This window comes from Oncorhynchus gorbuscha, unplaced genomic scaffold, assembly GCF_021184085.1.
Source record: "Oncorhynchus gorbuscha isolate QuinsamMale2020 ecotype Even-year unplaced genomic scaffold, OgorEven_v1.0 Un_scaffold_1605, whole genome shotgun sequence".
NCBI lineage: Eukaryota > Metazoa > Chordata > Actinopteri > Salmoniformes > Salmonidae > Oncorhynchus > Oncorhynchus gorbuscha.
Window position 1 is genome coordinate 39,033 of NW_025746336.1, and position 25,050 is coordinate 64,082.

The 25,050-nt window shown below is 41.0% G+C and overlaps 1 protein-coding gene across 11 annotated transcripts in view; it reads right to left on the reverse strand.

The window, feature by feature from the left end:
* Window positions 1-25,050, reverse strand: part of LOC124023352 (oocyte zinc finger protein XlCOF6.1-like) — a 97,294-nt gene that overhangs the window by 8,738 nt on the left and 63,506 nt on the right. For 5 of the 11 annotated variants that reach the window (XM_046337866.1, XM_046337879.1, XM_046337863.1 and 2 more), the window contains one exon: window positions 5,477-5,761. The exons of 2 other annotated variants lie outside the window; for them this stretch is intronic. In XM_046337866.1, coding sequence (XP_046193822.1) covers window positions 5,477-5,761 — 285 coding nt within the window. Of the gene's footprint in view, window positions 1-5,476; window positions 5,762-11,680; window positions 13,927-21,275; window positions 21,587-23,013; window positions 23,131-25,050 lie in introns of those variants that run through there. 4 more of the 11 variants (XM_046337864.1, XM_046337867.1, XM_046337871.1 and 1 more) reach the window with 4 other exon arrangements.

A 25,050-nucleotide genomic window follows, 5' to 3' on the forward strand; every position in this document is an offset into this window, starting at 1 on the left:
CCACGTGCAGCTGGAACGTGGCGCATGGAACGCAAAAATATTCCTAAAAATATTTAACCTCCACACATTAACAAGTCCAATGGCTCAAATGAAAGATAAACACCTTGTTTATCTACCCACCAAGTCAGATTTCTAAAATGTTTTACGGCGAAGACATAGCACATATTTATGTCAAACCACCACCGAAGACACAGCTAATTTGCATAGCCAAGTTGAAAAAAATATGCAAACAAACGCAGGATAAAAAAAAAAAAATTCACTAACCTTTTGAAATCTTCATCAGATGACAGTAATATAACATGTTACGCAGTACATTTGTTTTTTTCAATAATATGCTATATATATCCATAAATCTCTGTTTACAATGACGCATCATTCAAAAAATGCTACTCAATTGTCCTGAGAAATGACGATAGCTCCGGCAGATAACGTCAGCTAACAAGGAATACACATCATAAACTTTGACTAAATATGCATGTTCTACATATATATATAGGAAGATACACTTCTTCTAAATGCAATCGCTGTGTTACACATTTATTTTTAACGTTACAGGTTTCGTTCACTATGCTATACTATGAGTCGGCGCTCAGAAAGTAGCATTATGGCTCCTCTATCTTGGAGTCCACAGAAACCCAAATTTACAACATAAATATTCCCTTACCTTTGCTGTTCTTCCATCAGAAGACCTGGAAGGAATTATACTTACCAAAAACAGCATTTAGTTTTGAAGTCTGTGTCTTTCGGTTCTCAAACACGACACATTTCGGTTGAAATGCAGCCAAAAGTCAAGTGGATGCGCACCAAAACGTCTAAATTACATATTATATGTCGACTAAACTTGTCAAACTATGTTCAGAATCAAGCTTTAGCATGCTATAAAGGTGCATAGCAATCGTGAGGACGAACAGAAACACACGCATCGTTTAATCGATCTTGGGAAAAAGACATCACCCGAGCAGAGCGCGGGTAACCTATTTTTTCGCGTGACCGAAAGATTTCGGCCTTGATGACAAGAGATAGTTTGGGAGAATGACTGCCCTGAGAGTTCTGCTTTACATACAGACATAATTTAAACGGTTTTAGAAGCTTTAGCGTGTCTTCTATTCAATAATATTCTTTATTTGCATATATTAGCAACTTTTGACGAAAAAAATGTATGTTTACTATGGGCACGCAATTCCTCCAAAGGGGGCAGTAAACAGCCCTATCCCCAACAGGATAATGTTGTAAATGACTATTGTAGCTGGAAATGGCTGAAGATCTCGTACAACGCTGTGTACTACTCTCTTCACAGAACAATGCAAACAGTCTCTAATCAGAATAGTGTCTAGGAGGCCATCATCCCGGAGTCGCCTATTCACTGTTGACATTGAGAGTGGTGTTTTGCGGGTACTATTTAATGAAGCTGCCAGTTGAGGACTTGTGAGACGTCTGTTTCTCTAGACACTCTAAAATAATTGTCCTCTTGTCCAGTTGTGCACAGGGGCCTCCCACTCTTTCTATTCTGGTTAGAGCCAGTTTGCACTGTTCTGTGAAGGGAGTAGTACACAGAACTGCACGAGATCTTCAGTTTCTTGGAAATTTCTCACATGGAATAGCCTTCATTTCTCAGAACAAGAATAGACTGATGACTTTCAGAAGAAAGGTCTTTGTTTTTGGCCATTTTGAGCCTGTAATCGAACCAACAAATGACTCAGATGCTCAACAAGTCTAAAAAAGTACAATTTTATTGCTTCTTTTATCAGCACCACAGTTTTCAGCTGTGCTAACATAATTGCAAAAGGGTTTTGTAATGATCAATTAGCCCTTTAAAATTATAAACTTGGATTAGCTAACACAACATGCCATTGGATCACAGGAGTGATGGTTGCTGATAATGGGCCTCTGTACACCTATGCAGATATTCCATTTTAAAAAATCATCCGTTTCCAGCTACAATAGTGAATTTACAACATTAACGTCTCCACTGTATTAATGGTCAATTTGATGTTATTTTAATGGACAAAAAAAACACTTTTCTTTCAAAAACAAGGACATTTCTAAGTGACCCTAAACTTTTCAACGGTAGTGTATGTATTCATTTCAGTAGGCTGTATGGGAAGGGGGATCAAACTATTCTAAAACTGGGTAGGAGTCAAAAACTAATAAGAAGCAAAAGTGGTGAAAATGATGAGCTAAACCATCCTCCACTCAACATCACAAGGGTGATAGTCATTACTTTAAACATTCAAATTCTACTAAGATATTTCACCCTGAAACTGTATCACTGTGTGTGAAATCCATTAGACATATAAGACTATAAGTTGGTAATATGTGCAGCGTTGGCAGGATAGAATTACAACATTACGTTCCTTACAGGACATTCTGTCCCCACCCGGAGAGGGGAAACTGTTAGGCTTGCAGAAAATCATGAAACATGTTGCAGAATATGATAAACAATGTAAGTGTACAGTGGAACAATACAGCCATCCTAAAGCGGGGTGGGGTTCTCCACTGATGTGTGTATAAAAGATGGGCTCTGAACTTGAGAGGGCAGAGCTCTCTGAATAAAGAACTGATCATTTGTATGCTGGGACTCTGTTTATTAAAACTTAGAGCCTTACAACCTCTAGGATACAGATGGAGATATAAAATAGTTCAGGTAGAACATTGGGATAGAAATTCTCGTGACAAAGGGGATTAGTAACTACACAGACTCATTTCATAGAACTTTAAAACACTGGCAGTTTGTCTACTCCACTTCTTTAGTCTCCTCTCTGATCACTCCAGATAATCCAGTGAATAAAACAAATGCTGGCAATACTGTTGTCATCCATACAAGTCTTAGCAGCATGAAATAACGTCTACAATGCATTCAAAAGGTATTCAGACCCCTTGGCTTTTTGTTTTTATTACATTAGTCTTTTCTAATTCTCATCAGTCTACACACAATACCCATAATGACAAGGGCAAAAACAGGTTTTTAGAAATAACATGAAATATGACATTTATGTAAGCATTCAGACCCTTTACACAATAGTTAGTTGAAGCACCTTTGGCAGCGATTACAGCCTTGAGTCTTGTTGGGTATGAAGCTACAAGCTTGGCACAATTGTATTTGGGGAGTTTCTCCCATTCTTCTCTGCAGATCCTCTCAAGCTCATGGTCAGAGTCCTTTAGGGGCCTTTTGGCAAACTCCAAGTGGACTATCATGTGCCTTTTACTGAGGAGTGGCTTCCGTTTGGGCACTCTACCATAAAGGCCTGATTAGTGGAGTGCTGCAGAGATGGTTGTCCTTCTGGAAGATCCAAAGAGCAACTCTGTAGCTCTGTCAGAGTGGCCATCGGGTTCTTGGCCACCTCCCTGACCCTTCTCCCCCGATTGCTCAGTTTGGCCGGGTGGCCTGCTCTAGGAAGAGTCTTGGTGGTTCCAAACTTCTTCCATTGAAGAATAATGGAGGCCTCTGTGTTCTTGGGACCTTTAATGCTGCAGAAATGTTTTGGTACTGGTCTCCAGATCTGTGCCGACACAATCCTGTCATGGAGCTCGACGGACAAATCCTTCCACCTCATGACTTGGTTTTAACTCTGACATGCAGTGTCAACTGTGGGACCTGACATAGACAGGTGAGTTCCTGTGCAAATCCTGTCCTATCAATTGAATTTACCACAGGTGGACTCCAAGTTGTAAAAACATCTCAAGGATCATCTCATAGCAAAGGGTCTGAAAACTTATGTAAATAAGCAAAAAAACAAATGTTTTTACATTTACAAGAATTTCTAAAAACCTGTTTTGGCTGTAATTATGGGGTATTGTGATGTCATTATGGGGTATTGTGATGTCATTATGGGATATTGTGTGTAGATTGACGAGGAAAAACATGTCATCAATTTTAGAAGAAGGCTGTAACGTACCAAAATGGGAGAAATGGGAAAGGGTCTGACAGTGCCCTCGGAAAGTATTCAGACCACTTGACTTTTTCCACATTATGTTACAGCCTAATTCTATAATGAAATAAAAAATATCCTCAGCAATCTACACACAATACCCCATAATGACAAAGTGAAAACAGGTTTAGACATTTTTGCAAATGTACAAATGTTTTATTTTTTTTAAAACAAGAGACTCAAAATTGAGTTCAGATTCATCCTGTTTCCAATTATCATCCTTGAGATGTTTCTACAACTTGATATATACAAAATATTAAATATCCACTACTGTCCTTGTTTTGAAAGAAAAGCACATTGTTTGTCCATTAAAATAACATCAAAATGATCAGAAATACAGTGTAGACATTGTTATTGTTGTAAATGACTATTGTAGCTGGAAACGGCAGATATTTTACGGAATATCTACAAAGTTGTACAGAGGCCCATTATCAGCAACCATCACTCCTGTGATCCAATAGCATGTTGTGTTAGCTAATCCAAGTTGATAATTTTAAAACGCTAATTAATCATTTGAAAACCCTTTTGAGGGCCTCCCGGGTGGCGCAGTGATTAAGGGCGCTGTGGCAGCTGTGCCACCAGATACTCTGGGTTCGCGACCAGGCTCTGTCGTAACCGGCCACGACCGGGAGGTCCGTGGGGCGACGCACAATTGGCCTAGCGTCGTCCGGGTTAGGGAGGGTTTGGCCGGTAGGGATATCCTCCAGCGACTCCTGTGGCAGGCCGGGCGCAGTGCACGCTAACCAAGGTTGCACAGTGTTTCCTCCAACACATTGGTGCGGCTGGCTTCCGGGTTAGATGCGCGCTGTGTTAAGAAGCAGTGCGGCTTGTTTGGGTTGTGTATCGGAAGACGCATGACGTTCAACCTTCGTTTCTCCCGAGCCCAGGAGTTGTAGGGATGAGACAAGATAAAAGCTACTCAACAATTGGAATCCACGAAAAAGGGGTAAAAAAATGTTTTGAATTTATGTCGCTGAAAACTGTGGTTCAGACTAAAGAAGCAATAAAACTGGCCTTTACAACTCTGCCTAGAAGGCCAGCATCCCGGAGTCGATTCTTCACTGTTGACGTTGAGACTGGTGTTAAGTGACACCAAACTTTTGAATTGAACTCAGGTGCATCCTGTTTCCATCTCAAGGATGAGATGGAATATTAAATATTAAATAAATATGTATCAGATATAAATCATCAGGATGTGGTAGTCTACTGGTTATGTTCAACACTTCTCCAATCGTTGTTGAGATCTGATATTCTGTGCAGCAAACAAATTATAATTCAATATTGACAGTGATGATGCCATGGCCTATGTTGAAATGAGGTATGCCTAACTTGGTGATTGAGGGTATTAAACATGTTCAACGTTCTTGAGACAATGTGTGAGCAAAGGCAAACGTCACAAGTTTTTAATGTTTTGCTTCGCTGGGAAGTCTTGAGTTGTTCAGGGATGTGTGATGTCAGAATTACAAAATTCAACCTAGCAATAGACTGGTCATAACTTATGGAGGTCTAATATATGAAGATAACTTATAGATAGAACCAGCTCTTACCGTGACTAACAGTTGTCCTAATCTTCTCTTCCTCTTCTTCATCTTTAATGTTGACATTCAGCTCCAGTGTTTGACTGCAGTCTTCCAGCTTCACTGATGTAATCTCTGGATCCTGCATTGCAAACTGGGCTCCACTGTCACAATCTGGACCCAGTGACTGTAGGTTTCTACTCAGTGTGGAAGGAGAGTGGCAGGCTGGGTTTGTACTCAGTGTGGAAGGAGAGTGGCAGGCTGGGTTTGTCCTCACTGTTGACATTAACGGCCTCAGACTTAATCTGAGTCGGTCTGTAGTAATAAAGACAAACGGACACAAAAGTTATTTTCTTGACAGTTCTGGCACTTTATTCTGTAAAAATATTTTCTATTTTTTCATGTTCAATTATCTAATTTCAGTAGATCAGGTAGATAATCCTTGACAAAACATTCATTCACATTAAGACACAAAGTACACATTTTAAATATCACAACATAAGTGCACTTAATCTATAGTGGATTTCCTAAATTCACATAAATGCATAAATGACTCAAAACCATTTAGTACAAGATCACAGTATGTTTCAGGCAGCACTATGTACTATTTTATGAATAACCTTGTCTTCACTGTATTATTTCTCTCACAAAAACCAAATGTATTTCCCATTCACACCATATTAAGAATTATCAGGGGTCGTACAGTGGCAAGTCAAATTCAAGGACTTTTTCAGGCACTAATATTTATTTACTTGAAGCCCCGTGTGAAAACCCTGAATTGTAGATAAATATAGAAACAACTGAATGTGTCTGAATATTAGTACACATGTAAAGAACTGATAATCATTACATTCAGCTTCAAAACTGTAGAGCAACTGAAATGTTCTCTCTCTGATGAGGCACTACCTGCACTGAAGTCTGTTGATGCAGACCTCCTATGGTATCATGGAGGTCCACAAACAAACCTTTAAGGTCCATGTCTGTCTAATTAGGCACTAAGAAAATAAACCAAGAAATCCCTATTAACTTCTACCACACCCTCCCCTTCCCCAAAACCCTCCCACCCTCCCCTTCCCCAAAAACCCTCCCACACCCAATAAACTATATCAATCGATCCCTTTCTGTATTTGGGGTTTATATCATGCTGAGAGAACCCACCCCCAGGTTATCCAGCTTATCAAAAACCATACCGACAGTAACATCTGTTACCCCAAACAACTCTGCTGCAGTTTACAAGATAACTTTAAACCTGGTATTTCTGCTTCACACATTCCAAGTTGTTGATAAGCTTACATATGAATGCTATGAAGTACATTGTATTCACTATTAAAGAATCCTTTGTCACAGCATATTTATGGGCACAAGATTTCTGAACAGGCCTCGAAACCATGTCAGGACTAGTAGAAAGACCAGTTCTGACAGTAGGTCCTCTTACTACGGGACCAGTCATGGAAGCTCCATCAGTCTGACAGTAGGTCCTCTTACTACAGGACCAGCCATGGAAGCTCCATCAGTCTGACAGTAGGTCCTCTTACTACGGGACCAGCCATGGAAGCTCCATCAGTCTGACAGTAGGTCCTCTTACTACGGGATCAACCATGGAAGCTCCATCAGTCTGACAGTAGGTCCTCTTACTACGGGACCAACCATGGAAGCTCCATCAGTCTGACAGTAGGTCCTCTTACTACGGGACCAGCCATGGAAGCTCCATCAGTCTGACAGTAGGTCTCCATCAGTCTGAAGCCTCTCCATCAGTCTGACAGTAGGTCCTCTTACTACAGGACCAGCCATGGAAGCTCCATCAGTCTGACAGTAGGTCCTCTTACTACAGGACCAGCCATGGAAGCTCCATCAGTCTGACAGTAGGTCCTCTTACTACAGGACCAGCCATGGAATCTCCATCAGTCAACAGCTACATGTCCAATTCTTTGGCACTTAAAAATACTGTGATGATTCACCGTTGCTGATCCAGTTTCAACTGTTCTGCCTGCTGTCATGGAACCCTGACCTGTTTGGACGTGCTACCGGTCCCAGACCTGCTGTTTTCAACTCTCTAGAGACAGCAGGAGCAGAAGAGAAACTCTCAATGATCGGCTATGAAAAGCAAACTGACATTTACTCCTGAGGTGCTGACCTGTTGCATCCTCGACAACCACCATTATAATTTGACCATCTATGAACATCTCCACCCAGCACAGCCAGAAGAGGACTGGCCACCCCTCAAAGCCTGGTTCCTCTCCAAGTTTCTTCCTTGGTTCTGGCCTTTCTAGGGAGTTTTTACACACTTCTACACCTGCATTGCTTGCTGTTTGTTGTTTAAGGCTGGGTTTCTGTACAGCACTTTGTGACTTCTTTAACCCTCTTTCCTACTGATCAACCTTTAGGCTTCAACCACTCTGTCTCCCTTTACATGTTCTTTAACAATATCATCCATGGACATAGATATTGGGACCTCAGAGATTATTACTCCCTTCAATTTAGCATAAACTCCAGGGTCATGGCTTCTGAGCTTCGTCCCATTATGATTTCCCATTTGAAGAATCTTCCCTTGCTGAACCTGACTAGTACAAGATATTAACAATCTACCACTTTCAATATTTTATTTCACCTTTATTTAACCAGGTGGGCTAGTTCAGAACAAGTTCTCATTTACACGGCTGCATCCCAGTTTAACTTCACCTCTTTTCATGGCCTTGGTTAATCAGGGTGTAAATGAGGCCCTGTGGTCTCCTCAAACACCATCCCAACTTTCCACATTATTACTAGCTCCTTACCTTGGGCCTCTAGTTACTATACAACATGCACCCCTGCTTCCAGTATCATTATCTCTGTTCTTCCTATGTCTTTCCACTACAGACCATTCACATACTAGGCCCTCATCCTCCCGCTCCATATCATCAGAACTGTCCCCCACATTGATCGCATTACAGCACAGCTCGTACGAACCATCCTGATCTCGCGAGCTTACGTTAACGAAATAGTGTATGTAAACTCGCGAGAACAGGATGTTTCGGACGAGGCTATTTACCAGCTCATAAACAACATTTTACACAAAGTCTAGTTATGTGATTTGTAAAATATTTTTTTACACGTTCTTCACTCACTCGGTTTGACCCCAAAATAACACATACAATTAAAACCTTTACCAAACGTGATAATACATTGACTGATTTGTTACCTATCGTACTATATATTCTCTCGCCATTAGCTAGTTTAAACATGCTATTACATACCTACAATAATACATTTGAAACGGACACAACCACTATCGACAAAACAACACTTCTGTCGTCTCGACCCGGAACTTCCTGTTCCCCACTACGACATGTTCAACAGCATCATCTTATTCTTATTCGCTGGTATACTGACATTTACACAAATATAACGTGTCTGCCGCCACCTACTGTAAGGTTAGTAAACTGTAGAAGAAAATACATTTCCTTTGCGGAAAAGGGGAGGGGGAACTACGACATCAAAACTCAAAATCAAAAATCCATAATTTAAAAATAAAGTATTTGTGTTTGGTGAGTCCGCCAAATCAGATGCAGTAGGGATGCGCGAATTTAAATGTTTTCCTGTCCTGCTGATCATTCAAAATGTAACGAGTACTTTTGGGTGTCAGGGAAAATGTATGGAGTTGAAAGTACATTATTTTCTTTAGGAATGTAGTGGAGTAAAAATAGAAGTTGTCAAAAATATCAAAAGTAAAGTACAGATACCCCCAAAAACTACTGATGTGGCACTTAAAATATTTGTACTTAAGTACTTCACACCACCAATTCCAGGGAATACTGACTGAAGATGTTCCTCCCTACGAGGCCCATGAGACTGTGTAGGGATGTGATTTGAATAGGACTGTGACTGAACGAGTGGGATGTTGTTATTTATCTATTTATGTATTTGGTTTTGAGGTCGTTGTTCCCCCTCCCCTTTTCCGCAAAGGAAATGTATTTTCGTCTACAGTTTACTAACCTTACAGTAGGTGGCGGCAGACACGATATATTTGTGTACATTTTATTTTATTATTATAATTATTTTTTATTTTATTAACATCAAATCAATACATAAAGCACATGAGGGAACACAAGCATACATAGATTACGAACAATGGATAATCGAGCTAGGGGGTACAATATCACATTACAATTACACAAGGACCTTAAGGGACATGCATATACTTACAATTCTAATAGCTTTTTTGTTAGTAGAGCATTTAACAGTCTTAAAATACAGTTCAATTTCCTTTTTGTAGGGTACGAAAATGTGGTTTTCTGTTTGTAAATTTACATTTGTGTATATGAAATTTGGCCAAAAGAATAATGAAATTAATTACAGAAAAATGTTTCAGCTTATTTATGTTGTATGTAAAGAATCCAAACAGTACATCTCTCCACAATAGTGTAAAATATTCATAAATGTGTTCAATTATAAACCTACTGATGTCTTGCCACAGTTTTCTTACATGCATACAATGCCAAAAAAGATGCAACACTGTTTCTGGGTGGTCATTACAAAAGGAGCAATTTGAGTTGATGTTTTCCTTAAACTTCTTCATATAGTGGTTGGCAGACTAATATTTATGAATAATTTTAAAGGAAACTTCCTTAATTTTGTTAACAAGTAGGTATGTGTGTGGCAACATCCAAACTTTTTTCTAACAGATATTATCAATAAATCCATTCCAATAAGGAATGATAAGGTATAGATACAACATCCTGCTGAAACAAGGATCGTATCGCTCTGTTGTTGAATGGACCAAAAGAGAAACAAATCTTTCCTACTGAAGGTAGGCTCTGAGGGTCAGGTCCTGACACGTTCCTGAATAACATAGCAACACCTGAGGGAATGGCATCTAAAACAATTGCAAAATCTTTAGGTGTTACAGGGACCTTGTAAAGTGATAAGAATTCTTTATAACTGAGTAAAAGACCCTCTGCATTTACCAGTTGGCTCATTATTTCTGAACCAATATTCTAAAAACAGAGAGGTATTTTTATACAATATATCCCGATTATTCCATATATAATATCTGTGTGGAGAAAAATTGTGTTTATAAATTAAGGACCATTTCTGGTACCCTCCTACCTGAGAGGCATGAGGCTGTGTGACGTTGCACTGTTAAAATCATCCCAGTGTGGAGATGAAACACCTGTGTGTTGCAAAGCCACATGCTCTGTCCTCTCTGCTCTAACTAGGTGTTTTAATGTGGGTAATACAGAGATAGTTCCCAATTTACAATTCCGAGTTGGATGAAAGTTCAAAACATATTTTCTCAGTTGTTGCTTGTTTTTCCCCAAGCTCCCAGTTGTTTTGAACTCACACAAGTCAGATTTTGCAGTACCGAGTTAAGTTGATTTGAGCGTGGCACAAATCAAGCTCCATTGACAGCATGGCCAATGTTGAATGTTTACAGTTTTAAACTAGGAAAAGAGCCCCTTAGACTTGGGACCACACAGCCACTCCACTGAATAGCAGGCTAATGATTCCTTTGCAACTCATTGTTGAATTTGCAATTTGTTGTGTGATGTTTATGTCCAATGGCCGATGAGCACGGATACATTTTATCTATAATTTCTCTTCATATGACAAAGATTCAAAAGGATTTGCCAGTAGATTGTGGGCTTGATTCATGATGATGACTGCTATCTCAGATGTTGAAAGTATGATGTTGACATGATCGAACAGATAATTTATTTCACACTGTTTTACTGCTATAACTGGGGCTTAAAACAGGTGGCTCACCTGCCCTGAATGATCTCCACTGAACTCCGTCTGGGTGTTTAACCTTCCCAAGATCCCCCATGTCACCCTGCTCCTCCATACATTCCACTGGCTTCCAGTCAAAGCTCACATCCACTACAAGACAATGGTGTTTACTTACGGTGCAGCAAGAGGAACTGCCCCATCTCTACTTTCAGGCTCAAACCTTGTATCCCAACCCGAGCACTCAGTTCTGCCACCTCTGGTCTCATGGCCGTCCCACTGCTACAGGAGGTCAAGCTCCCTCAGCCCAGTCAGCCCAGTCAAATCACTTCTCTGTCCTACTGTCAGATCTAATATGAAGAACTGAATACAACCTAAGAACCATTCATACTGTCAGATCTAATATGAAGAACTGAATACAACCATAAGAACCATTCATACTGTCAGATCTAATATGAAGAACTGAATACAACCATAAGAACCATTCATACTGTCAGATCTAACATGAAGAACTGAATACTAAAGAGAAGAAGAGGTTGACCAGTACATATTCATGTAACTTTATTTCTCATTGGCAGATCAATAAAGTTTGCTTGAATGCAGTTATCCAAACACATTCATGATCAGTAACTAAAATAACTCATCTAGCTTTAAAGACAATTAATAAACACATGTATTCATTTCATAAACTGTGTATCATTAAATAAAGTTGTAAACCAATCCCCCCCAAACTAATGGTGAAAAGTGATCATCACACCATCTCTATCTGATACATGTTAGGGGCGGAAGGTAGCCTAGTGGTTAGAGCATTGGGTCAGTAACCAAAAGGTTACTAAATAGAATCCCCGAGCTGACAAGGTAAAAATCTGTTGTTCTGCCTCTGAACAAGGCAGTTAATCCACTGTTCCTAGGCCATCATTGTAAATAAGAATTTGTTCTTAACTGACTTGCCTAGTTAAATAAAGGTTCAATAAAAAAAGTGTCTACTAGCTCCTTCCCACAGAATACTGCAGAGGGACAACCTGGTCTCAGAGCAAAACGTATTATATATTACAAAAACATCCGTGCCACTCCATTCAGTATGGATTTCACAGCCCCTGCCCAGTCATGTGAAATCCATAGATTAAGGCCTCATTTATTTCATTTGACTGATTTCCTCATACAAACTGTAAATCTTTGAAATTGTTACGTTTAGATTGTTGTTCAGTATAATACGACTTGCAGGACGTATCGTATGTTAAGAATTCCAATTTGTATGTTATTTTACGCATTGCTATTCATACAATATGTTACGAACTTGTGACATGTATGATATGTTACGAATTCCAATTTGTTGTTGCTGACGTTAGCTTGGTTAGGGGTGAGGGGTTTAAGATAGAGTTAAATGGGTTCAGGAGAAAGGGTAGCTAACATGCTAAGTAATAGTAGTAAGTAGTTGCCAAGTTGGTAATTAGCTAAAATGTTAAAGTCCTCCATGATGAGATTCAAACACTCAACCTTTGGCATGACGTTTGAGTTTACAGGCCCACCCTTCCACAGAGCAGGAGTAAGGCTTCTCTCCTACGTGTAAACGTTGGTGTGTTTTTAAGCTGCACAGTTGAAACTCTCCCTACAGACAGAGACAGACCAGGCTGAGAGGGAAGCAGTACCACCCAGTCAATTGGCAGACTAGTGTTTGTTTTCAAAATGAGAAGAATAACAGAGGGTAACATGAAGTTAATGTATACGTTGGTGTGTTTTTAAGTTGCTCTGGTGAGAGAAACTCTTCCCACAGTCAAAGCAGAAGTAAGGATTCTCTCCTGTGTGTGATCTCTGGTGAACTTTTAGCTCAGTTGATGTTTTAAAACATTTTCCTCAGTCAGAGCAGATGTAAGGCTTCTCTCCTGTATGTATAAGTTCATGTGTTTTTAAGATGGAAAATTTAGAGAAACTAGTTCCACACTCAGAGCAGTAAAACGGCTTGTCTCCTGTGTGTGTTCTCTGGTGAACTTTTAAGTTGGTCTTTTGAGAGAATCTCTCCCCACAGTCAGGGCAGTAGTAAGGTTTTTCTCCTGTAAGAATACATTGGTGTGTTTTTAAGGTATCCAGTCGAGAGAAACTAACCCCACAGTCAGAGCAGACGTAAGGCTTCTCACCAGTGTGTATAAGTTGGTGTCTTTTTAAGTTGCTCTGGAGAGAGAAACTCATCCCACAGTCAGAGCAGACGTAAGGCTTCTCTCCTGTGTGTGTTCTCCGGTGAACTTTTAGCTCATTTGATGTTTTAAAACGTTTTCCACAGTCAGAGCAGGAATAAGGCTTCTCTCCTGTGTGTGTTCTCTGATGAAGTTTTAGATATGATGTTTTGAAGCATTTTCCACAGTCAGAGCAGGAGTATGGCTTCTCCCCGGTGTGTGTTCTCTGATGAACTTTTAGATGAGTTGATGTTGTGAAGTATTTTCCACAGTCAGAGCAGGAATAAGGCTTCTCCCCTGTATGTATACGTTCATGTGATTTTAAGTGGGAAAGCTGAGAGAAACTAGTTCCACAGTCAGGGCAGAAGAAAGGCTTCTCTCCTGTGTGTGTTGTCTGATGACGTTTTAGCTCATTTGATGTTTTAAAACATTTTCCACAGTCAGAGCAGGAATAAGGCTTCTCTCCTGTGTGTATATGTTGGTGTGTTTTTAGCTTTGATAGAAATGGGAAAATCTCTTCACAATGTGGGCAGTGATGAGACCTCTTTGCTCTCTGATCTTCCTGCTGTTGCTCTTTGGATGTGGAGAATGTCTCAACATGGTATCCTGTGTGAACAACAGAAAAAACAGTCACTTGGTGTGATATACACGTTAATCAAATGTATTTTATGAAGCACTTTTTACATCAGTAGTTGTCACAAAGTGCTTAACCTGTCTGGTTCAAATCCCATAATTAAAATTATTTTACACCATTTTAAAGATAAACTTCTTGTAAATCCAGCCACAGTGTTCAATTTCAAATAGGCTTTACGGCGAAAGCACACCAAACATTTACATTTACATTTAAGTCATTTAGCAGACGCTCTTATCCAGAGCGATTATGTTAGGTCAGCACCTAGTCACAGAAAAAAACCATACAGTCATTTTCCAGCCAAGGAGAGGTCTCATAAAAGTCAGAAATAGCATTAAAATTAATCACTTACCTTTGATGATCTTCATCTGGGGGCACTCCCAGGTCTCCGTGTTCGACAATAAATGTTTGTTTTCTTCGAAAAAGTTAATCTTTATTTCCAAACACCTCCGTTTTGTTGGTGCGTTTAGTTCAGAAATCCAAAGGCACAATAAGCACTCTCGAAAAGTTAAAAAAACACAATAAAAGACAGTAGAAACATGTCAAACGATGTTTAAACTCAATCTTCAGGTTCCCGTTGTCATAAATAATCAATAATATTTCAACCGGACAAAAGCTTCGTCAATGGAAAAAGGTAAACAAGAAATGCGCGCTCCCGATCACGTGCCTGGCTCATGGATGGAAATTTCCACTGTCCTCTCATTGAAAGCGGTGTATCTCCCTCATTTTTCAGAGTAAAAGCCTGAAACAATGCCTAAAGACTGGTCACGTGTTGAGGAAGCCATAGAGATCTGAAACAATGCCTAAAGACTGGTCACATGTTGAGGAAGACAGATTTCCACTGGGTCCTAGGTCTTTGTATGGTGGATAGGCTTTCAATGGAAAAACAGCCTTTCAAAATAATAGTACTTCCTGGTTGGATTTTCCTCTGGTTTTCGCCTGCCATATCAGTTCTGTTATACTCAGTCATTATTTTAACAGTGTTTTCTATCCAAATCTACTAATTATATGCATATCCTAGCTTATGGGCCCGAGTAGCAGGCAGTTTAATTTGGGCACGCTTTTCATCCAAAATTCCAAATGCTGCCCCCTACCCTAGTGAAGTTAACTTCTTTGGGGTAGGGGGCAGTATTGGGTAGCTTGTATGAAAAACGTGCCCAAATTAAGCTGCCTGCTACTCAGCCGAAAAAGCTAGAATATGCATATAAATACAACATTTGGATATAAAACACTCTGACGTTTCTAAAACTGTTTGAATGATGTATGTGAGTATAACAGAACTCATATTTCAGGTAAAATCCTGAGAAAAAAAATCCTACCAGGAAGTGGGAAATCTGAGGTTTGTAGTTATTCAACTCAGCTCCTATTGAAGATACCGTGTGATGTTAGTTATTTTTAACTTCCCAAGGTTTCCACTAGATGTCAACAGTATTTAGCTGTTTTGAGGATTCTACTCTAAAGGAGGGGCTCATAAGGGCTCTATGAGTGAGTGGTCTGGCAGAGTGCCACAGCCTCGGTCTGGCGTGCTCACGTGAAAGGTAGCTACGTTCCACTTAATTTGTACAGACAAAGGAATACATGTAGAAGCACAGTGGCCACAAAAAACTCCCTAGAAAGCAGTAACCTAGGAAGAAACCGAGAGAGAAACCAGGCTCAGAGTGGTGACCAGTCCTCTTCTGGCCATACCGGGTGACAGGTAGCCTAGTGGTTAGAGCAACCGAAAGGTTGCAAGATCGAATCCCGAGCTGACAAGGTAAAAATCTGTCGTTCTGCCCCTGAGCAAGGCAGTTAACCCAATGTTCCTAGGCCATCATTGAAAATAAGAATTTGTTCCTAACTGACTTGTCTAGTTAACCTGTTTGGGTGCATGTCCAAACGCTAGCAGGACACCTACGACAACATCTGGTGAAATATAAGTGTCTTACATAATTTAAAAGCTTCTTGTTAATCCAACTGCGTTGTCAGATTTGAAAAAGGCTTTACGGAGAAAGCATACCACGCGATTATGTGAGGACAGCTCCCCACGTCAAAATACTTTTCCAACCAGCACAGGCGTCACAAAATCACAGACAGCAATTAAATAAATCACTTACCTTTGAAGATCTTCCTCTGATTGCAATCCCAAGGGCCCCAGCTACACAATGAATGGTCGTTTTGTTCGATAATATCCTTCATTATATCCCAAAAGTATTAGTTTAGATGGCGCGCTTGATTCAGTAGGTCACTAGTTCAACATGCACACAAAAGAATCCTAAAGGTAAAGATCGTCCAAAAAAGTCAAACGAAGTTTCCAATTAATCCTCAGGTATTCTAATATGTAAATAAACAATAATATTTAAGATGGAGAATAGCGTGTTCAATAGCAAAGATAAATAACAGAGCGCACTCTCGTTGATGCGTGCAACATGACTACTTTTCTAATGGGGGACATCTTGGAAAAACTACAAATACTCATTTTTCAAAAAACAAGCATGAAACCCTTTATAAAGACTGTTGACATCTAGTGGAAGCCAAATGAACTGCAATCTGGGTCCTATCAATTTGAATATCCCATAGGCAAGCATTGAAAAAATCTGTGACCTCAAGAAATGAAAATTCCGGATGGATTTTACTCAAGGTTTTCACCTGTCATATCAGTTCTGTTATACCCACAGACATTATTTTTTCAGTTTTAGAAACTTCAGAGTGTTTTCTATCCAATGCTATCAAGTATATGCATATCCTAGCTTCTGGGCAGTTTACTTTGGGCACGTCAGTCATCGGAAATTCCGGACAATTACCAGTATGCTAAGAAAGTTAAATAAAGGTTAATTTTTTATTTATTTTTTAAATACACTACCATTGGTGGTGAAATAAATGAATAAATTCTAAAGTTACAAATGTCCATGTTTTTGAAAGAATAGCACATTTTTTGTCCAATCAAATAATGTCAAAGTGATCAGAAATACAGTGTAGACCTTGTTAATATTGTAAATGACTATTGTAGCTGGAAACGGCTGAAGATCTCGTACAACACTGTGTACTACTCTCTTCACAGAACAATGCAAACAGTCTCTAACCAGAATAGTGTCTAGAAGGCCAGCATCCCGGAGTCGCCTCTTCACTGTTGACATTGAGACTGGTGTTTTGCGGGTACTATTTAATGAAGCTGCCAGTTGAGGACTTGTGAGACATCTGTTTCTCAAACAAGACACTCTAAAATACTTGTCCTCTTGCCCAGTTGTGCACAGGGGCCTCCCACTCCTCTTTCTATTCTGGTTAGAGCCAGTTTGCACTGTTCTGTGAAGGGAGTAGTACACAGAACTGCACGAGATCTTCAGTTCCTTGGAAATTTCTCACATGGAATAGCCTTCATTTCTCAGAACAAGAATAGACTGACGACTTTCAGAAGAAAGGTCTTTGTTTCTGGCCATTTTGAGCCTGTAATCGAACCGACAAATGACCCAGATACTGAGCGAGAGTTGCACCCCTTCTGAAAAAACCTACACTCGATCCCTCCGATGTCAACAACTACAGACCAGTATCCCTTCTTTCTTTTCTCTCCAAAACTCTTGAACGTGCCGTCCTTGGCCAGCTCTCCCGCTATCTCTCTCAGAATGACCTTCTTGATCCAAATCAGTCAGGTTTCAAGACTAGTCATTCAACTGAGACTGCTCTTCTCTGTATCACGGAGGCGCTCCGCACCGCTAAAGCTAACTCTCTCTCCTCTGCTCTCATCCTTCTAGACCTATCGGCTGCCTTCGATACTGTGAACCATCAGATCCTCCTCTCCTCCCTCTCCGAGTTGGGCATCTCCGGAGCGGCCCACGCTTGGATTGCGTCCTACCTGACAGGTCGCTCCTACCAGGTGGCGTGGCGAGAATCTGTCTCCTCACCACGCGCTCTCACCACTGGTGTCCCCCAGGGCTCTGTTCTAGGCCCTCTCCTATTCTCGCTATACACCAAGTCACTTGGCTCTGTCATAACCTCACATGGTCTCTCCTATCATTGCTATGCAGACGACACACAATTCATCTTCTCCTTTCCCACTTCTGATGACCAGGTGGCGAATCGCATCTCTGCATGTCTGGCAGACATATCAGTGTGGATGACGGATCACCACCTCCAGCTGAACCTCGGCAAGACGGAGCTGCTCTTCCTCCCGGGGAAGGACTGCCCGTTCCATGATCTCGCCATCACGGTTGACAACTCCATTGTGTCCTCCTCCCAGAGCGCTAAGAACCTTGGCGTGATCCTGGACAACACCCTGTCGTTCTCAACTAACATCAAGGCGGTGGCACGTTCCTGTAGGTTCATGCTCTACAACATCCGCAGAGTACGACCCTGCCTCACACAGGAAGCGGCGCAGGTCCTAATCCAGGCACTTGTCATCTCCCGTCTGGATTACTGCAACTCGCTGTTGGCTGGGCTCCCTGCCTGTGCCATTAAACCCCTACAACTCATCCAGAACGCCGCAGCCCGTCTGGTGTTCAACCTTCCCAAGTTCTCTCACGTCACCCCGCTCCTCCGCTCTCTCCACTGGCTTCCAGTTGAAGCTCGCATCCGCTACAAGACCATGGTGCTTGCCTACGGAGCTGTGAGGGGAACGGCACCTCAGTACCTCCAGGCTCTGATCAGGCCCTACACCCAAACAAGGGCACTGTGTTCATCCACCTCTGGCCTGCTCGCCTCCCTACCACTGAGGAAGTACAGTTCCCGCTCAGCCCAGTCAAAACTGTTCGCTGCTCTGGCCCCCCAATGGTGGAACAAACTCCCTCACGACGCCAGGACAGCGGAGTCAATCACCACCTTCCGGAGACACCTGAAACCCCACCTCTTTAAGGAATACATAGGATAGGGTAAAGTAATCCTTCTCACCCCCCCCCTAAAAGATTTAGATGCACTATTGTAAAGTGGCTGTTCCACTGGATGTCATAAGGTGAATGCACCAATTTGTAAGTCGCTCTGGATAAGAGCGTCTGCTAAATGACTTAAATGTAAATGTAATCAATTAGCCCTTTAAAATTATAAACTTGGATTAGCTAACACAACATGCGATATCAGCTGATGTACGAAGGGCTATATAAATACATTTGATTTGATGGACCAAAAAAAACATACCTTTCTTTCAAAAACAAGGACATTTCTAAGTGACCCTAAACTTTTCAACAGTAGTGTATGTATTCATTTCAGTAGGCTGTATGGGAAGGGGAATCAAACTATTCTAAAACTGGGTAGGAGTCAAAAACTAATAAGAGGCAAAAGTGGTGAAAATGATGAGCTAAACCATCCTCCACTCAACATCACAAGGGTGATAGTAGAATTTGTGTTTAAAGTATGACTAAAATATTTCACTCTGAAACTGTATCAGTTTGTGTGAAATCCATTAGACACATAAGACTATAAGTTGGTCATATGTGCAGCGTTGGCAGGGTAGAATTAGAACATTGTGTTCCTTACAGGACATTCTGTCCCCACCCGGAGAGTGGAGAAACTGTTAGGCTTGCAGAAAATCATGAAACATGTTGCAGAATATGATAAACAATGTAAGTGTACAGTGGAACAATACAGCCATCCTAAAGCGGGGTGCGGTTCTCCACTGATGTGTGTATAAAAGATGGGCTCTGAACTTGAGAGGGCAGAGCTCTCTGAATAAAGAACTGATCATTTGTATGCTGGGACTCTGTTTATTAAAACTTAGAGCCTTACAACCTCTAGGATACAGATGGAGTTATAAAATAGTTCAGTTAGAACATTGGGGTAGAAATTCTCGTGACAAAGGGGATTAGTAACTACACAGACTCATTTCATAGAACTTCAAAACACTGGCAGTTTGTCTACTCCACTTCTTTAGTCTACACTCTGATCACTCCAGATAGCCCAGTGAATAAAACAAATGCTGGCAATACTGGTGTCATCCATACAAGTCTTAGCAGCATGAAATAACATCTACAATGCATTCAAAAGGTATTCAGACCCCTTGGCTTTTTGTTACATTACAGTCTTATTCTAATTCTCATCAGTCTACACACAATACCCACAATGACAAGGGCAAAAACAGGTTTTTAGAAATAACATGAAATATTACATTTACGTAAGTATTCAGACCCTTCACACAATAGTGAGTTGAAGCACCTTTGGCAGCGATTACAGCCTTGAGTCTTGTTGGGTATGAAGCTACAAGCTTGGCACAATTGTATTTGGGGAGTTTCTCCCATTCTTCTCTGCAGATCCTCTCAACCTCATGGTCAGAGTCCTTTAGGTGCCTTTTGGCAAACTCCAAGCGGACTATCATGTGCCTTTTACTGAGGAGTGGCTTCCGTCTGGGCACTCGACCATAAAGGCCTGATTAGTGGAGTCCTGCCGAGATGATTGTCCTTCTGGAAGATTCTCTTATCTCCAACGAGGAACTCTGGAGCTCTGTCAGAGTGATCATCGGGTTCTTGGCCACCTCCCTGACCAAGGCCCTTCTCCCCCGATTGCTCAGTTTGGCCAGGTGGCCAGCTCTAGGAAGAGTATTGGTGGTTCCAAACTTCTTCCATTGAAGAATAATGGAGGCCTCTGTGTTCTTGAGACCTTTAATGCTGCAGAAATGTTTTGGTACTGGTCTCCAGATCTGTGCCGACACAATCCTGTCATGGAGGTCTACGGACAAATCCTTCCACCTCATGACTTGGTTTTTACTCTGATATGCACTGTCAACTGTGGGACCTGACATAGACAGGTGTGGGCCTGTCCAAATCATGTCCAATCAATTGAATTTACCACAGGTGGACTCCAAGTTGAAAAAAATTCTCAAGGATAATCTCATAGCATAAGGCTGTAACTTACCAAAATGGGAGAAATGGGAAGGGGTCTGACAGTGCCCTCGGAAAGTATTCAGACACCTTGACTTTTTCCACATTTTCTTATGTTACAGCCTTATTCTAAAATTAAATTGAGACTGGTTGACGTTGAGACTGGTGTTAAGTGACCCCAAACTTTTGAAATGAACTGAGGTGCATCCTGTTTCCATTGATCATCATTGAGATGTTCCTACAACTTGATCTATAAAATATTAAATATATATGTATCAGATATAAATCATCAGGATGTGGTAGTCTACTGGTTATGTTCAACACTTCTCCAATCGTTGTTGAGATCTGATATTCTGTGCAGCAAACAAATTATAATTCAATATTGACAGTGATGATGTCATGGCCTATTTTGAAATGAGGTATGCCTAACTTGAGTTGTTCAGGGATGTGTGATGTCAGAATTACAGAATTCAACCTAGCAATAGACTGGTCATAACTTATGGAGGTCTAATATATGAAGATAACTTATAGATAGAACCAGCTCTTACCATGACTAACAGTTGTCCTAATGTTCTCCTCCTCCTCTTCATCTTTAATGTTGACATTCAGCTCCAGTGTTTGACTGCAGTCTTCCAGCTTCACTGATGCCATCTCTGGATCCTGCAGTGCAAACTGGGCCCCACTGTCACAATCAGGACCCAGTGACTGTAGGTTTGGACGGAGGAGAGTGGCAGGATGGGTTTCTACTCAGTGTGGAAGGAGAGTGGCAGGCTGGGTTTGTACTCTGTGGAAGGAGAGTGGCAGGCTGGGTTTGTCCTCACTGTTGACGTTAACGGCCTCAGAACTAATCTGAGTCGGTCTGTAGTAATAAAGACAAACGGACACAAAAGTTATTTTCTTGACAGTTCTGGCACTTTATTCTGTAAAAATATTTTATATTTTTCCTTGTTCAATTATCTAATGTTCAGTAGATCAGGTAGCTAATCGCTGTAAATACATTAATTCACATTAGACACAAAGTACACATTTTAAATTGCACAACATAAGTGCACTTAATCTATAGTAGATTTCCTAAATTCACATAAATGACTCAAAAACCATTTAGTACAAGATCACAGTATGTTTCAGGCAGCACTATGTACTATTTTATGAATAACCTTGTCTTCACTGTATTATTTCTCTCACAAAAACCAATTGTATTTCCCATTCACACCATATTAAGAATTATCAGGGGTCGTACAGTGGCAAGTCAAATTCAAGGACTTTTCAGGCACTAATATTTATTTACTTGAAGTCCCGTGTGAAAACCCTGAATTATAGATCTTCCCTTGCTGAACCTGACTAGTACAAGATATTAACAATCTACCACTTTCAATTTTTTACAAAACCTTTATTTAACCAGGTAGGCTCGTTCAGAACAAGTTCTCATTTACACAGCTGCATCCCAGTTTAACTTCACCTCTTTTTATGGCCTTGGTTAATCAGGGTGTAAATGAGGCTCTGTGGTCTCCTCAAACACCATCCCAACTTTCCACTCTAAGACATTATTACTCTAGCTCCCTACATTGGGCCTCTAGTTACTATACTACATGCACCCCTGCTTTCAGTATCAATATCTCTGTTCTTCCTATGTCTTTCCACTACAGAACATTCACATACTAGGCCCTCATCCTCCCACTCATATCAGCCTCCATGGAATGAGTTTGACACGTGCTCCGATTCATCCTCATTAATCGACGCCATTCCATGCAGTTGGCCTCTCTCACCAAATGGTGAAGGATAACTTCAGTTAGCTTCCCTCTATTAGGACACTATCACACAGCCTCATGTCGCCATTTCGCCACGAATAAACTCATAGAAAGACGACCGAAATCGTTCCCGCCATTTGACTTGCCTCGTTCGAACAATCCTGATCTCGCGAGCTTTCATTAACGAAACTGTGTATGTAAACTCGCGGGAACAGGATGGTTCGGACAAAGGCTATTTTCCAGCTCATTATCAACATTTTACACAAAACCAATAACATGTAAAAACGAACTCAAATAAGTGGAATCTTTATGAAATTACTTTGACGAAATTATGTACATACACTCAGATAAACCCAAAGTCTAGTTATGTGACTTGTAAAAAAAAAGTTTTAACACGTTCTTCACTCACTCGGTTTGACCCCAAAATAACACATACAATTAAAACCTTTACCAAACGTGATAATACATTGACGTATTTGTTACCTAGCGTGTTATATATTCTCTCGACATTAGAAGGTTTAAACATGCTATTACATACCTGCAATGATACATTTGAAACGGACACAACCACTATCGACACAACAGCACAGTTCTGTCGTTTCGACCCGGAACTTCCTGTTCCCCACTTGGACAGTGCAGCAGCGTCATCCTCTTCTCTGGTATACTGACATTTACACAAATATAACGTGTCTGCCGCCACCTACTGTACGGTTAGTAAACTGTATAAAAATATACACGTCCAATGTTGAAAAGAGGAGGGGGAACAACGACATCAAAACAAAATACAAATATAGAGAAATAAAAACTTCCCAATCCTTCAGTCACAGTCCGATTCAAATCACATTCCTACAGTCTCATGGGCCTCGTAGGGAGGAACATCTTCAGTCAGTATTCTCTGCAATTGGTGGTGTAAAGTACTTAAGTACAAATATTTAAGTGCCACATCAGTAGTTTTTGGGGGTATCTGTACTTTACTTTTGATATTTTTTGACAACTTCTACTTCTACCCCACTACATTCCTAAAGAAAATAATGTACTTTTAACTCCATACATTTTCCCTGACACCCAAAAGTACTCGTTACATTTTGAATGATTAGCAGGACAGGAAAACATTTAAATTCGCGCAGCCCTACTGCATCTGATTTGGCGGACTCACCAAACACAAATACTTTATTTTTAAATTATGGATGTGATCTTAAAATCAATCCAGAGTGTCAGAGTGTGCTTGGTCGTTCGTAAATTCAGAGCGTTGTCAGACTGTCAGTTCGTATCGCTCTCGGAGCGTTCAGAGCCACACTGGACGCTCTGGCGGAGGAGGAGGGTTGATTCAAGCGTTCTGACCTCACAACGGCAGTCAAGCATCCAAGATAACTGGTTAACATTGGCTAGCTTGTTGGCTACTTTCAGTACAAATGAGAGAACTCTGACATTTCACTCGCCTTAGCAGAGCTGGTTAGGCTGTGTTCATGTTATCCAGAGCATTGGTGACTTTAACTGTGCTTCAGGCAACAATTTAATAACGCATTTTTTGCCGACGCTTACTGACACCAGCCGTATTCAAGGAGTGTTGAGCGTTTGTTTTTCATAAATTATTCTGTCCTCTGGCACTCAGACGAGAGTGGTCTGAAATCGGAGTATATAGCCAGAGCGAATTTAGGAATGCAGGCACAATAATCTTAAGCCTTCTTGGATGGGCACTTCTAATGTAACTCTATGGCAGCACCCAAGGGGCTTGAATTTTCAATTTCTACCCTTAGACTTGGCAGTGATGTATTGTCCCCATGAATGACAGAACACTGAGCCGATCACGGCGCAAAGCTCCCTATTTTCTGCTGGCTTGCCCCACCTCCACAGAAGGCTGAAGACCTGCATTTTGGAGCTGCCTTACTCAAGAAAAAAAAAATCATGTTTGTATGCAGCTTTATTAATAACTCAATATGTTTTTTAACATTGTTTGCAAACAGATAATTTATTTCACACTGTTTTATCGCTAAAACAGTGGGGCTCAAAACAGGTGGCTCACCTGCCCTGAATGATGGGTCTCCACTGAACTTATCTAGAACACTGCAGTCCGTCTGGGTGTTTAACATTCCCAAGATCCCCCATGTCACCCTGCTCCTCCATACATTCCACTGGCTTCCAGTCAAAGCTCACATCCACTACAAGACAATGGTGTTTATTACGGTGCAGCAAGAAGAACTGCCCCATCTGTACCTTCAGGCTCAAACCCTGTATCCCAACCCGAGCACTCAGTTCTGCCACCTCTGGTCTCAAGGTCGTCCCACTGCCACAGGAGGTCAAGCTCCCTCTCAGCCCAGTCAAAGCACTTCTCTGTCCTGGCACCCCAATGGTGGCACCAGCTTCCCTCTGATGTCAGTGAAGCAGAGTCTTTGAATAACTGCCCGAAATGGTCTGAAACACCTAAGTCTTTAAAGAGTACCCCCCCCCATAAATACAAATCATAATAATACAAATCATAATAATGTGACACTGACTAATTGAGGAGAAATGTGTTTACTGTGATATGTGGTTGTCTCACCTGGCTATCTTAAGATGAATGTACTTAATGTGCTGG